A 16,159-nucleotide genomic window follows, 5' to 3' on the forward strand; every position below is an offset into this window, starting at 1 on the left:
ACAGGACATTTTTGAGTGATGTAGGCTGACAAATGAACGCACATAGGCCTATAGAAGTTTATGTATAAAGTGCAAAGTTTTGAATTTTGAAAATTAAAATGTGTAAATCTCTTTTACAGCATGCCTAAGTCTGTCTCATCAGTTAATCAAAGTTCTACACATACTTGCAGTCTTGAAAACTTGGGACAAATGCAGAAAATACGTCATGTTAGTAGACAAATGCAAAGACCGTCCATAGAAAAGAATCCTACATTATAAATTAAATTTTAATAACAATTTTAACTTTAATTTTAAATGCATACGACATTATGCACTTAGCATATTTACTTGATTACCCTAAGGTTAATATTTTTTTTTTTTTTTTTTTTTTTTTCTGTTTTTATATATCATTGCTCATTAATTTTACATTTCTTACATTTCAAATTACTACAACATATTTAGATAGACTGTCAGTGGTCTGAAACCCTCTGCGTTTCTTGATAATTTGTACATACACTAGAATTTAATAACTTGGAAATGGATCTACAACCATTTCTGGACTCATAACCCTCAACAACTTTCCATGTGAGCGTTCACAGTTTATTAGTTCCAAACATTATTGTGTTTCTGCAACTATATGCACAACTCATCAATTCTTAAATTATATTCATACCTGGCAATATGGAATTGCTTTCTTTTGCATTTGCAAAGTACTTCATTATTATTATTTGTGTGATATGATATTTAACTTATTAACATATAAACTATCAACATACAAAGAATGATTATGAGAATATATATATATATATACACTTTATTTTAAGGTGTCCTTGTTAGAGTGTACTTATACATTTAAGTACTGAGTAATATTAATTAACTACATATACTTAGCCTACTATATGGTTAGGGTTAGGGTTAGGGTTTGGCTTAGGGTTACTTGCAAGTAATTATGCATAATGTATTATTTTAATAAGTAGCCTACATGGAACGTGTAACAAGGACACCTTAAAATAAAGAGGGTTTCTTTTTCAGTTTTGTATTAGTTTTGTATTTGATCAGTCGCAGTGAATCAGTGCACTGTCACATAGTCACCTCAGGGTGTCGCTCCGAACTAAGCGATAATCCTCAATCAGCGAACAGACGTCTAGCGGGGCGACGTGCATATGAAATACCACTTTCATAACTCTGGACGATATTTATTTTTATACTACATTCTATTTTTATTTGATAGATAATGACATTTACAAACTCTTATTTTCTATTCTGTTGTTGATTTACTGTTTACCACTTTCATAAAAAGACACCTGCGCTTTTACAAACTCTTATTTTATATTCAACGTTGGCCAAAAAATTGAATGATTTACTGTAACTAATCGACACTCTTCTATTTTTATTTGATAGATAATGACATTTACAAACTCTTATTTTATATTGTGTTGTTGAATTTATTTTCAATCACATTTGACTCTAAACAGGACTTTAACTTGCTACATGCCTCGGACAATCTGAATGTTAAGCACAGAGATGTGTGTTACTCGTTTATCGAAGGTTTGTGTTGTTACCTGCTTCACCTGACGATCAGACGCACGCGCACGATCAGGCACATCTGCAATGACGTCATGGCGAACCTCCCCGGCGGTGTTTGAGTTTGAGTGCTGCCTCAAATCCGGCTTCAGTATTAAAGGCTGCAAGTCTCTGATCAGCGCTGCTGTCCTGCAAGCGCACCGATGCGCGTTACTGTTACTGTTCATCTCTGGTGAATCAAAGAGCACGAGACCAAACAATAAGCCATCACACACGCTGGAAACTTAAACAGTTAAACATGAGCTGATTACACAAACTTATTCAACAACTTTTTCATATTTTGGAGTCTTCCCCCCTGCATTGCTGATGAAGTGAGTTCATGGAGAGCTTTTTTTTTGGTTCCTGTACAAGGACACAACTACATTTGTTGGCATGAGAATGGCTTGAAGCGAAACGAGAGATTTGCTGAAGAATGCACTGAAGGGGAATCAAATGAAGATTTCTACTGTCTGCATGTGTTCTGCAATAAAAGATGAAGACGGTAACTATCATTTCTTACGGTCTTTCAGACAGGAAGGATAGTCTGGGCATTCCCAGTGGAGTTTGCACAGAAGATTTCAATGCATGTCAATATAACGGAGTCTGTTTTTAATAGTAATCCTTTGTGACGGCTTTATCTCAGACGACAACATTAATGAAAGATAGTAAATAAAAAAAAGAAAAAGAGTCCCTTGGTGCACATTTGTAGTCTTCTCGCTGGTCTGGTGTGTTTTTATTTCAGCGGTCAGTGTAATAGTGTTGGGCAGCTGCCAGCTGTCTGGGTCAGACACGTTTTAGACTCGAGCTGCTGTCTGGAAGAAGCCTTTTATTAAACTTATGAATGTTCGTCTGTACAGTTACCTCTTCAGCTTCTGCTGCGATAGTAAGAAACCCATGACATATAGGATATATCTGTCGGAACTGGACGACTCTTCTGGGCATTTGATTTGATGTTCATCCGGTGAGTTACTTCTGGAGTTGCTTTTACTGTCACATAGAGCTCTATACATTGAGTCTAGCAACAGTACTGTAACCCAGTCCTGCTTTGCAGATAGATAGATAGATAGATAGATAGATAGGCAGACTGACAGACAGATAAGCCTCATGTTGCTTCAAAATTGTGTAACTTTCTTCTGTGCAAGATAAAAGATGAAGTTTTGGGAAATGTATCACTGGTTATTTTTTTTGTCCATGCATTTTTTGTTAGTTACCAGTTTTCTTCTTTTGAGAAATGCACACAGATGAGTTCGTACGCGATGACAGAAGTGTTGTTTTTGTGTGAACTATCCATTTAACTATCCATGTTGTGTGTGTTTATATAACAAATATATTAAAAATACTGTTCAAAATGAAGACAAAAATACATTTTGATGTCAAATGTTAGTGGATTAAGTTCTGCACCTGTGTTACTCTGATAGGACACCTGTGTGAACTTGAGGAGAACTGACTTCACACATCCACCAAAAACCATCTAGAGACCAGCTGGTAATGCTGCAAAACTACAAATGCAAAGTTGTAACTGCAAAAGAATGGTTTAGAGAAGTTTTGTTTGTTCTGAGAGGAGCTACGGTAGCATTTGAGTGCAAATGACACTCGATTTCATGCTTTGTTCATGAAATAAATGCTTGTTGATTTCATTCACACATGAAGAATCTGGAAAAGTTGTAATTGGCTGGTGAAGCTTCAGTCTGATCAGCCACCAGTCAAGCTATTTGCAACAGGTTTTTGCAGCACGGTTTCATGCCTTGAGTCGGAAACAGGCAGGGCAGCTAATAGTCAAGTGCAGGTGTGAAAATGATAACCTGAAGTTACGGCATCCCGCTCAACACCTATGAGCTCAGCGTTATGTGTGTGCGTGTGTGATCAAACCGGTTCAAGTCCAGATGTTACAGCTATGGAATTGCAATCTGACAAAGCATGCTTAGTATTTGCAGTTAAGGAGCTATGTTCAGTCAAAATCCATTTTAAGATCACAAACTGGCAATTTTCCCCTGACAAGTTTTTCCCCCAACTTTCATTTATTTCCAGGCGAACAAATGGATCGTTTGGGACAAGCTCCTAATATAGATCTGCTGCTTTGGAATAACATGAAGAGAATTCATATGGATTCTTGCCCTGCTCATGGCTGACAAAGGTGCAGGATCCAGTCACCTTTAGGAAGACCCTTAAACCTGGGATTAAGCGTGGACTGAGATTCAAATGTGTCGAGGATGCTAGTCACGGATATGTTATGGTGCAAAGCTGGATTGATCGTATCACTTTAATCCACTTGTAGCCTCCCCAACCCCCCTACCCCACCCCATGTCAGATCTTCCCTAAATTATGGAAATTTTTTGGAAGACGCTGACTTGGATATTTAGCCTGGTCTTGGCCGCTGCTGAAGCTCAGATCCTTTCATACAACTCTCAAGGTAGGTTTAATAACATGTGGACAAGAACATATAGTGATGACTGTAGCTAACAGCTGATGTCATAGCAGCTCTGAAAACTCACCAGCAGCAAGCCATAATTAATTTCTGCTAACAGTTATGTCATTAAGACACTTTCAGCTATACCCAGAGGAAACTTTTTATTGCTCAGTTGTGTTTCATGTAAGTGCCAAGCTCATCTCAGATGCTTCTTCTTAGGAGAAATAAACAGATGAACAAATGAGAGAATTATTGACATACAGCAAGAGTACAGAGCTATAAAATAAATGTGGGTAGCATAACTCAGATGATTTGATTTTGGAAAAAATTGATGAGAAACGAACGCTTGAGTTCATTTTGAGATCTCTGGCTTTTCTCTGGCAGACTTGAGCACAGTGTGAGATGTTTTTGAGATCTTTACTGAAACGCCTAGGAGAAACAATTGAGACATTAAAGAGATCTTTACTAAAGAAAAAAGATTGCAAAAGATCCCTTTAATATCTCATTTGTTTCTCCTAGACATTAGTGAGACTAAATAGAGAGGAAAATTGTGTCTTCTGCTTCTGATTTTTCTCCTTGAGGAAAAAAAAATGATCTTGTGTGTTTCCACCGGATTCCAAAAGAGATCTCAACAATGTCTCAAACTTCACTCAGGTTTGCCAACTAAGTATTGAGGAAGAGATCTCAACAATGTCTCAAACTTCACTCAGGTTTGCCAACAAGGAGAAACAACTGGGAGAGAAAGACATTGGAGAGCATTGGAGACTAAAAAATGTATTGCTGTGAAGGAGAAACAACAGAGACATTGGAGAGCTAACCTCTCCACATTTATTTGTGTTATTTTTATTTCTCCAAAGGATTTTTAGGAGAAACATCGGAAACAATGTTTCTACAGGATTAAATGTAACTGAAACTCTTCTAAGCCGTGAAAGAGCAGTCTCTGAGCAATTGATCTTTCCTCTGAGCACACCTGCTACTTACATTGCTGATTTTTGGTTTCCCATGATTACCCTCTCCTTTGTTTTCCTCACTGTTATCTGCTTCACTTTATTCCCCAAAACACAAAGCGGAATTCCTGTCCACGCTGGAGCACTATCAGCTAACAGTACCAGTGCGGGTGAATGAGAGGGGCCAGTTCATGAGTTACACTGTGAAGCATTACAGGCCTGGACGGCGGCGACGTGGACTGGACCAGGCTGAGCTGGACCACACTGAGACCAGGCTTTTTTACAAACTCTCAGCCTACGGCAAGCACTTTCACCTGAACCTGACACTCAACCCCAACCTGGTTTCTAAACATTTCACGGTAGAGTACTGGGGCAAAGACGGACTAGACTGGCAGCATTCAGTGGTCGATAACTGCCACTATGTTGGATACCTACTGGATCAATATAGCACTACAAAAGTGGCATTGAGCAACTGCAAAGGCTTGGTGAGTACATTGAAAATCGTCATGCTTTTGGGTGTATGAGAGGGTAAGTAACATTTGCTATCTTTAGATGTACTAAAAGAGCCTTCTGATTTGTCCGGAATTTGTAATATTTGTAGCAAGCTGTTTTTCTCCAAAATACCTCAAGAAAAAGCACACTGTTTTCTGCTTAAAAGAACAGATTGGAAATTGCACGTTCAGGCAGGGATATGAAAGCATGCTGGCCAAAGACATGTGGAATATGCATTGCATTTTATTGCCCACATATCTAAAGATCTTCAGCTGAAGTGTTTACTTCCTCAAAGGGCCACATACTTGCTGACTTAGCCTTCTTGATGTGACTGATACGCTGTCCGTACTGTGGATGATTTTCTAATCCACGTGCATTGTTCCGGAGATGTGCTATTACTTTTAGCAATCAAACTTTTAAGCTTCACCTGGCAAAGAAATAGGTGAAGAAGGCAAGTTGTTAAAAAATAACAACTTCTAATTTAAGTTAACTTAAAACAATCACATAAACCTGTTATAATAAATGTAATATTTACCTGTGCCCTTCAGCAAGTAGGAAATACATAGAAATTGAATAAAGTTATCAAACACTAAATTCTAAATTAAATGTATATGAATCCTTAAAGCTACCAAAGTTATTGATTTCCTCCTTTTCCTTTTGTTCTTTGATTAACAGACATCGGAGAAGCTGGGTTATTAGGTTATTTGGCTGCTATTACTTTAAGAGCTGCCACTGGTGAACGTGATGTGGATCTGACACACATGCTCATAGTTTCATTCACGCTTTAATATGAAATGATACAGGCTACAGTGTGCACCACCGTATCTGTGCATGCAATTGAAGAGCATGCGCTACGACCACAGTATAACAGGACAGGACAGGACAGGAAAATTTGATTTTTGAGTTTTATTTTATTGAATTATGTCATGTGAAAGTATTTTATTGATGCTGTTCTATAGATCCTCTTCACCTGTACCATTTCTGGGTGCAATTGACTAGTGCCTAATGCTGAGGGGAAGTGGAGTGCGCGTCTGAAAAGTCTCCCGTTTGATGTGGTCATAAAGACATTCTGCGTCTAAATAAACACAATTCTTGTCAAGAAAAAAGAGACAGAAGCTGCAGTTGTTAGTGTGGTGGCCAACCCTTGCTCCGCCCCTGCGTTACATGCATTAAATATTTTTAATGCCGTTAAACTGGAAAAATGAATCGTCTGCATTAACATGCTAATTTTAAGAGCACTTTTTACAATACATAGCAAAATACCTCAATAAATGCATATCAAAAAACTAGTTATAGCTGAAGTGTGCAAGTTCTGCACAACTACCATCACCAAACAGAATTCAAAAAGTTCAGGTGGCCTGAACACTCTATTGGTTGGACAAACAGATAGTCCTGTCCTCAAAACACGCTATTGGTTGAATCAGTGTTGCTATGCTGGGAAGCTCAAACAAGCAGAGCAATGTTTTGATAACACCAAATTGTTTACACTTTTTGAGAAATTCAACCAAATGTTGTCGTCCTTATAGTTGTCTGTGCATAAGCTCAGATAGGTGAAAGGATTTTAACCATGAAGAGTGTCAATATCAATGTCTTGCTCAGCAGTTTAACAGCAGAGCTTCAGGCCAATGAGTCAGCATGTCTACATCACATTAATAAAGCTTAGGCAGCTACAAGAAACTTATGCCTCATGTGTGACTAACACAAGAGAGGGAGAGAGAGCTTAAAACGCCTCGTCTGTTTTGCTGCCAGAGTTCTTATCTCTGTCCCTGTCTCTGTGTACACGACTGCTTCTGCTCACTGTTAAAGTGACTGCTGAGTGACAGCAAAATATTAGCTTAGCTGTCTCTCCGCATTGGGCTCGAATCCCTCCTGCACCTGCAAGCCCTTTGCCAGCTGATTCCTATCTCATGCTGAGCATTTCATCTGGTGGGGACTTTGATATTGCTGAACTAAACCGCACTCCACACGGTTGCTGTGAAACGTGGCTTCCTGTAATGCAATGCGATTATCGAAATGTTAGATCACGACTCTGGCTAGTATAAACTAGTGTGACCCTGCAAATTTCCTTGACAACTGACTTCTGTAACTTTACTGCAGAAATTTACTTGTGTAATTTTTTTTGTGAATTTATTGATTAATTGTTTTGTTGTTTTTTTTGAGGTTTTGGAGTATTTTTTTGTGTATTTTTTTGTTGAAAATTGGTTTGTGATATGTTTTTATTATATATATATATATGAGACATTTTTCAAAATACCCCAGAAGAAACAGGCATACAGGTTTGGAACAACATGACTAAATTGTGAACTATTCCCTTGAAATAGCTTTAGCGTAGTTACATTTAACTACTTTTCCAAATGCTTGATAGTTTAAGTACTTTAAACTATGAGTAGCTTGTATCTTGGCAAGATTCAGTTTTAGAGTAGCAGCCCCATTCCCCATCACTGGAAGCTAGACTGCAGCCGTGCATGTTGTGTCTTTACCTTGACGAGAGACTGAGAGGAAAATTCCCAAGAGATCAGGCCCTGTGCAATTACCTTAAACTGGGGTGTTCATGTGGGAGGACAGGCCTTGATATTGGATTCCACCCTGGTATCAACAGCACCCTCGCATAAATCTGAGAATTTAGAGTGGCTCTGCTGGTCCTGAGGCATTTCCTGCAGCCACAGTGTCTGCGTGCAAACGCAAAACCTTCCCTCTAAACCGCCGTGCAGACCTATAGTTTCAGGAGTTCAGTATACAGCAAGCCTGTAGAGATCTTTACCTGACTCCTCAGTTGGATATTGCAAGAGATGACGCAATGATGATTTAAAGAATTTTCAATACACTTAGGCTCACTCAGCAGCATTTGTGACATGGTGTTGATTACTACGGTAAATATTTCTTGTTCCTTCATTTGTAAGAACCATCTCAATGGCAGTTGTTTGGCTGGCACATGACCTACGTGGTTAATATTAGGAATTTAATCATTTTAGTGTTTGTGAGAAGCTTTTGAATTTTGCCAGTTTTCAGAATGTCGAGAACGTATTTTATATGATAATATAATAAATCAGTTCAACAAGGTTATTTACACTGTGCTCTCTCGTCTCGTATAATAAATCTTTTTAATTACTTCAAAAATTCAGTTGTCAAAAATCTGAAATTTTAATTTTATTTTACACGTGTTGATTTGTGCTTATAGGTGAAATGCAGTAATTATGATGAAATTTCTCAAATGACATAATTGCGGGTAGAATTTTTTAGGATAAATAATTGTGATTATCAGTAACTATTATGCAGTTTAACATGATCATTAAAACGTTTTCAACCAAAACCATAAAACCTTATGCATTTTGGTCATTTTACATGACAACAGTGTTTTAGTGCAAATTTTTGAAAATGGGTTTAAAAGTGCAAGTTTTTGAAAATAATAAGTTATCGTCTCAGGGTAAACTAAACACTAAATAACACTCAGTTCGCAAGAAATTGACGAAAAAGGGGGTTTTCTATGTTTCACTATGTGTAGTTACTGCATTTTGGCTTTATAGGTTTGTATAATATAATGAAATCAATATTTTGTCGGAATGTACATCTATATTGAAGTTGCCAATGGAGAAGGAGGCTTTTTGCCTAACAGCATCAACTAACAAGCAAAAATTGTATTTACAGTACTGGACTTACTATGGAATTTTCTCAGAAATTTTCTAATTCTTTGTCATTTTATTGTGGTGGTCTTTTCCTTTTGTCAGTAAAGGTCGAAAATTTTTACACAAATCTTATGTTAACACTCAGTAAGTGTAAACATAATGTTGAGGTTTTACAAACTAAGGGATGTAAAGCGTGAATTCTTTTCTGCCACAAATAATGGTTTCAAAAAAGCTTACTTGAGATTGCTGTAAGACCTCAGATCAGGCATCTCTCTTATCATTTCACATGATTTAGGACACATAGTGTTTTTAAATTATGTTTTGCTGTATTGATTACCATTTGTATAACCATAGTTTTACTTCAAATGCTATGGTTAAACTATGGTTAGTTTAGAAAAACCATGGTTAATTTGTGGTTACCATGGATTAACTATAGTAATCATGGTTTTTGTGGCTTCATTTGTGACCCTGGACCACAAAACCAGTCTTAAGTCGCTGGGGTATATTTTACGCAATAGCCAAAAAAACAACAACAAAAAAAACCTTGAATAGGTCAAAATTATCGATTTTTCTTTTATGCCAAAAATCATTAGGATATTAAGTAAAGATCATGTTCCATGAAGATATTTTGTAAATTTCCTACCATAAATATATCAAAACTTAATTTTTGATTAGTAATATGCATTGCTAATAATTCATTAAGCTTCAACTATAAAGGCGATTTTCTCAGTATTTTGATTTTCAAATAGTTGTATCTCGGCCAAATATTGTCCTATCCTAACAAACCATACATCAATGCTTATTTATTCAGCTTTATTTATTCAGATGATGTAAAAATCTCAATTTCGAAAAATGTACACTTAAGACTGGTTTTGTGGTCCAGGGTCACATTTATAGTAAAACCATGGTTAATTTTTCGTAAGGTTTGATATCTGATATCATCAAGTTTGATCTGTCCCAATGGCTGGGCTCAAATGAAAGTAAAAGCAAGGCTTTTACAAACATAATGTTCCACCTCTGCCATAAAACCAACCCGATTACCAACACAAAAGCTTTAAGCTGTAGTCCACAAGAAATTTCAAACAGCTCTGATTTATCAGGTCTGTAATATCAGGCTTTTCTCCACAATCCTCCTTTAGTCAGAATGAAGAACGAGACAGTTGTAATGATGCTAAAATGTTATATTATGATTGTTGTGGCCAAAGGTACTGGCTCACCATACTTCATAAATTGAGATCTCTGCGTTGCTTCAGTCATTTTATTGAAACCAAAAATGGAAAAACAGTCCTTTGAATGCCTCAGCAGTTTTCGCCGTGCATCACACAGCATACGGCTTATATCAACTGCGCTTTTGTTTTGCGTGCACAGCGTTGGCTATTTCTTTGTAAAGATTTAATTGGTCTCATTGTGGAGTTTTACAGACTTGGAGAACATGCCAGCATTTTTTCCTCTTCTTTTTCTATAAACACATTTCTGAGGCTCTTTTTGAATTTATGTTAAATTGGGGGTGTTCAAGGGCGCAGGTCTGTGTGCTTTGGTTCCTGTCCCAGTAATTACAGTGTTGTTCTTTATGTAATTGGTGGTTTTTGAGTGATTTATCTCATTGATTTGTATTGTGGCGTGTTTTTGCATTTGCTTGCAATGCTGAATGATATGAATTACTTAGTAATAGTTATCAGCATTCTGGTATGTATTTTTGACAGCATGAATATATTTGTAGAGATGATAAGCATGTGATACAGCCATTAAAATGCATGAATTTACAACCTTGTCCTTGACATTGCAAATGGAATATTTCAAACCTTGTCAATGGACATATTTTCTTGTTTTTCCAATGTGCTTTTTGTGTAACCTATCATTTTCTCTTTTCTTATCAAGCATGGTGTCATAACCACAGAGGACGAGCAATATTTAATAGAGCCATTAAAAAATATATCCAGAAATTTCAGTGACGTCAACCACGATGGACAACCACATGTTATTTATAAAAAGACTTCCATTCCTTCTCTGCAAGAGCCGAGCGAGGAGTTCAGCTGTGGTGTTTCAGGTTGGTAAACCTCCGTTTGGCCACACTGTGACATAAACAGCTATAGATAGCAGTTTAGGAAATGATGGTCAGTGGTTCAGGTTTGGCTGAAAGTCTCTGCAAACAGCTTCGGCATAAACATTGAGTTAAGATCTACTTCAGCTAAACCTCATTTTACTATCAATTGAACTGCTATTGAATCACTTTTTGATGAAAATGTGAACCATTTTTGTTTTCCCTAGACCTCATAATAAACAGGACACCCAGCTACAATACCAATACTGAAGCAAACACACCTTACCCAGCCACGGATGGCGACAGCTCGATGGGTGGCCACCGCCAGCGGCGCTCTGTCAGCTCTGAACGCTTTGTGGAGACCCTAGTGGTGGCGGACAAAATGATGGTTGGCTACCACGGTCGCAAAGACATCGAGCACTACATCCTGTCCGTAATGAATATTGTAAGTTTGGTCCTGCTTTTCTCATGTGTATTTGTCTCCGACATGCATTTTATTCCTTTTCAAGGCTACGTGAGAATAACTCGAACAGCATTTGGCTGACTTTGTGTCTTTTCTTCTTTTCTGGAGGTCAGGTTGCCAAACTTTACCGTGATGCCAGTCTTGGAAACGTTGTGAACATTATTGTAACCCGACTGATTGTTCTGACAGAAGATCAGGTGAGTGTTGCAGAAGTCGATCGTTGACCCAAATTGTTTCATTGCTTGTTTTGGATAATTTGTTTACATTATTTCTTCTTTGAAACACAAAAGAAGATATTTTGAAGAATGTTCATGGTCTTTTGGACCCCATTAGCTTTTACTGTAAGGTTGAAAAAACAATGAGACTTCATTATTGTGTTCCACAGAAGACAAAAAGTCATACACATTTAGAATAGCATGAGGATGAGTAAACAATGAAGAGTTTTCATTTTTGGATGAACTATCCCTTTAATGGTGTAATTCTTCAAGAATAAACAGTTTATAGTGTACAGCTGCATTTTGGTTTTGCTAAAGGTCAATGTATTTCAGTAGTACTTCTTAAGACTAGACTGGTGTGATATTTTTCCCTCGTCTCACGCACATGCACGCTATTCATCGTTCTTGTCTTTCATCTGCATTAGCATAAAATGAGCGTGAGCTCAGAGTATTTTTAGAAGCTTAGAAGCACACCTCACGGTAGTCTGCTGTTTTATTGCCCTGAAAAAGACAGATGGAATCATGAATCGTCTGACCACTTTTAAAGATAAAAGTTATTCGAACAGATATGCCTAGACATTGTCCCTGAGGGAAACTTTGTAAAAGATTTTACATTAATGTCTTTAATGAGAGAGCCAGGGCGTTTGTCAATGTGTTTTTTTTGTTCTTGGAAGAGTCATATAACTCTTCTCAGACTGGGAAACCAACCAAAAGATCCACCTAGCTCTAAGAGGATGCAATAAGAGCTACAATTCACATTATACCAGCCAAATAATATATCATATATTAAATAAAATATATACACTTAAAACGCAGAATTGTCCTTTGTCATATTTTGACTTGTCAACTTGCTGTGCATCAGATTTTGTTGCATTGATACGTTGCATTGTTTTTTTTTTTTATGTTGCAGCCCAACTTGGAGATAAACCACCATGCAGACAAATCTCTAGACAGCTTCTGTAAATGGCAGAAATCCATTCTTTCTCATCAGGGAGATGGAAACAGTATCCCAGAGAACGGGATCGCCCATCACGACAACGCTGTTCTCATCACAAGGTCGGTTACTATTATTTCCATCTGATTTCTGGAGTGCTTCGTGGTCGAGGTTGGGGATATGGTTAGGATTGGGTTTATTTGAAAGGAATGTTGTTTCAGGGCCAAGATGTTGATTCAGGAACACATCCCACTTGGTCACCAACACTTCATTTGTTCAAAATCATGATTGACGACAACTAAACTTTACTTAAAGGACCAGTTCTCACTATTAACTAGCATGCATATCACTAGCACACTGGGTTTTTATTAGTACTTATAAAGCATATTAATGCCTTATTCTGCATGACCATATTTTAGATCCCCAATCCTACCCCATGCCTAAACTTAACAACTACCTTAGTAACATTAATAAGCAGCAAATTAGGAGTTCATTGAGACAAAAGTTGTAGTTAATAGTTATTTAATAGTGAGAACGGGACTTAAAATAAAGCCTCTGTTTAAACTACCAACATCACCTTAAATTGTTACAGTTTCTCTAATATTTTTGATTTTTTGACTGCCTAACCCAGCGAACTAAATGTGTCTTGTTAAAAATAGTTTTTATTGACTTGAGGTCATTTTTTTAATTTCCTAAGCTGATTTTTTCTTTGGGTCAGTCTGTGTTTGTTAAATACATACCCTTCTGGAATCCCTGCCTTAATTCATTAAATTTATCCAGGAGCTCAAAACGTCTTACAGTAGTTGTTTCAGTGATTAGTTTGTGGGCGATCAATCCGCTAAACTGCAGACAGCTCTGTGATTTAACATTTTTTACTAACTTCCTCAATTTAGCTCGAATTAGAGAAGAAAGGCTTGTTTTAGGGTTGGTTGACATTTTGGCATTTAAGGTTTGACAGTTTGTACTGGAAGCATATATTGGGTGGGTCGTTTACAACTGAGACTAAACTGGTTATTAATGTCATTGTTAATTGGTGTTCACTGAGGCATGGCTGTGTGGTTTGGACAGGTGCGAGCCTTGACACCGTCAGCCGATACTGTAGACGTCACTCCTTGAGCAGAGGTTATTGGATATTTCTGTTTATACACATAGAATTTGTTTAACTTCGTAGTGTTTTGCTAAACATGTGGAGCCCAAACAACTTTTCGAATTGACTGAAATGGGCGGTGCGTCTGACGCTAGTCTACAGAAAGTTTATTTATTCTGAACAGACACAAATCTGCCAAAGTAAGCCAGGCGGTAAACAACTAGCCGTTGTCCTGCTAATTTCTGGCAGACTGGTTTTGAGTCTGGCAAACAAACCCCCGCTAGTTTGCCGCTATAAATGGATTTCATTCTGAATTAAGTGCAGCTTTAAACTCTAGTCAGAAAATTTTCCTTTCAGAAAGAGAGGAAAACCTTTATGTAATGCTAAATTTGTTGGAGGAATTGCCATTTCATATTTCAGTTAAATATAAATGACTCCAAAGCTCATATTGTATTCTTTGGATCCACAGCTGATGTTTTAAGAGATCCGTTCTGATTGTTTGAGGCTTTACTCAAGAAACGAACAATAGTCAAACGCTGGATAGCCAGAAGTGTTCATTAGATCTTAAGGCAGCGTGTGGAACCTGTATATAGAGACATGCAGATTTTTTGGCGTGTCCAAATCAAATTTATTTAGGTTTTGGAGTGTGAACGGAAAAACCACATGTTTACAAACTTGCAGTTAGTTTGAAAAGTTCATATTGAATTTCTTTAAAGAAAGAAATAATTAAATGTATTTATTTTAACTAAAGTATTTCTCATCACTCTGGACTCATTCTTCATACAGTCGACTATGTGACATTTACTTTTATGACATTTATGTGGCATTTACTTACACTATTTATGTACTGAATGAGTCACTGGGGCAGTTATTTAGGACAAAGGAGTATAGTATATTCATGCTTCTGAGCGAAATGTCATGATAGACATGAGCAAAGGCAATATTTCAGTTTTCTGTCCTCTCTTTCCACATTGTGAGAAAGTCATTTTACATACATCAGCTACACTGTATTAAAGAACAGATCAGATTTCATCAGTGGTAAAATGACAGTGTTGTCAGTCAGTACTAGATTAGATTTGAAAATCATATTTGATTCATGTGCAGCATGGACAAAGCCTTATTTACATGAAGGCTAATATGCTGATTAGTGTTTTGTTGAGTACTGCAGGAGGAAGGTGCCCCTGCAGCGCTGCGATTTTATGACCATTTATACTAGCAGTGCTTAGTTTGGAGACATTTATGTGAGGTGATTTCATATATGACTAATGATAGCCTGAAGGAGAGCTTAACAATCAGAGTGATGTTTCCTTGAAAGCCCGTTCAAGTAAACTCACCAGCATACCATACAATCTAATGTCTTTACTCATTAGCTTTCTAGCTAATTATGATTATTTGCTTATTTTGATAGAAATCAGTGCTAATCAGTCGTGCTTTTGATTGTTTTTGGTTTGTGATGGTTGTTTGACATCACACATTGACTTTTACTAAATTGGTAACACTTTTTTTATGCAGTGTCCTTGATTCTCATTACAAAAGTTGTTATGCACATATGCATAATTTAAAATGCAGCTAACCCAAATCTTTACCCTAACGCTATAGTAATTACATGATGTTAATTATTATTACTCAATACATGTTATTACACTGTACAAAGGACACTAACATAAAGTGTAAGCTAAAATTGTCATATTGATAGTAGTTTGCTGCAAAGTAAATATGGCTTATGAATTTTACTGAATGTATTATTGTTGCAATTTACTGTACAGTGGTTACTACAATATCAAACGTTGAAATATTTATAATGTTACTTAGGACTGCACAATTCATCGAATTTCTTATCGCAATTACAATTATGGATGCCACAATTACAAAACATTCAAAGCGGCAAAATGTTTTTTTTTTTCTTTCTGCATGATATCTTAAGGGTTTTTCCATTGTTTTAATTTTAGTTTTAGTATAACACTATAATACGATTCATATTTTTATAATTTAAAGAAGAAACCAATCCAATGTATAGTTGACATTTGAGGCTTAATACTATTGAAAAGCACTTAAAGTTTTTCAGTTAGAGTGTTTTCAGCTTGTTTATTTTCATATAAAAATACGGCATGCAGTTGCATCAAACAATGGTATAAAAATCATTCAATGTAAATTGTGATAATCGTAATTAATAATCTCAATTACAATTTCAAGGGAATAATTGTCAATTAAGATTTTTGTCATAATCGTGCAGCCCTAATGTTACTAAAATGGTGAAAGTTGCTGTAGTTTACAATGTGATTTTTACAATAGTTTATTAAGTTTACTATAATATATTTAACTAAAATGTAATTCTGGAAACAACCACAACCATCGCAATTTAAGTAAACTTTGAAAATTTTGCAACTATTTAAATTTTAGTAACTGTA

The 16,159-nt window shown here is 36.6% G+C and overlaps 1 protein-coding gene across 2 annotated transcripts in view; it reads left to right on the forward strand.

Annotated features, from left to right (window-relative positions):
• Positions 1-1,614: 1,614 nt before the first annotated feature.
• adamts6 (ADAM metallopeptidase with thrombospondin type 1 motif, 6) overlaps positions 1,615-16,159 on the forward strand; it is an 80,389-nt gene continuing 65,844 nt past the window's right edge. The window contains exons 1-8 of one of the 2 annotated variants that reach the window (XM_042732217.1): positions 1,615-2,044; positions 2,400-2,503; positions 3,571-3,952; positions 5,017-5,381; positions 10,890-11,058; positions 11,280-11,497; positions 11,629-11,712; positions 12,641-12,786. In XM_042732217.1, the coding sequence (XP_042588151.1) occupies positions 3,865-3,952; positions 5,017-5,381; positions 10,890-11,058; positions 11,280-11,497; positions 11,629-11,712; positions 12,641-12,786 (1,070 nt within the window). In that variant the 5' untranslated portion in view covers positions 1,615-2,044; positions 2,400-2,503; positions 3,571-3,864. The remainder of the gene's footprint in view (positions 2,045-2,399; positions 2,504-3,570; positions 3,953-5,016; positions 5,382-10,889; positions 11,059-11,279; positions 11,498-11,628; positions 11,713-12,640; positions 12,787-16,159) is intronic. The other variant, XM_042732216.1, reaches the window with a different exon arrangement.

The sequence above is a fragment of the Cyprinus carpio genome, chromosome B10 (assembly GCF_018340385.1).
Source record: "Cyprinus carpio isolate SPL01 chromosome B10, ASM1834038v1, whole genome shotgun sequence".
Classification (NCBI taxonomy): Eukaryota; Metazoa; Chordata; class Actinopteri; order Cypriniformes; family Cyprinidae; genus Cyprinus; species Cyprinus carpio.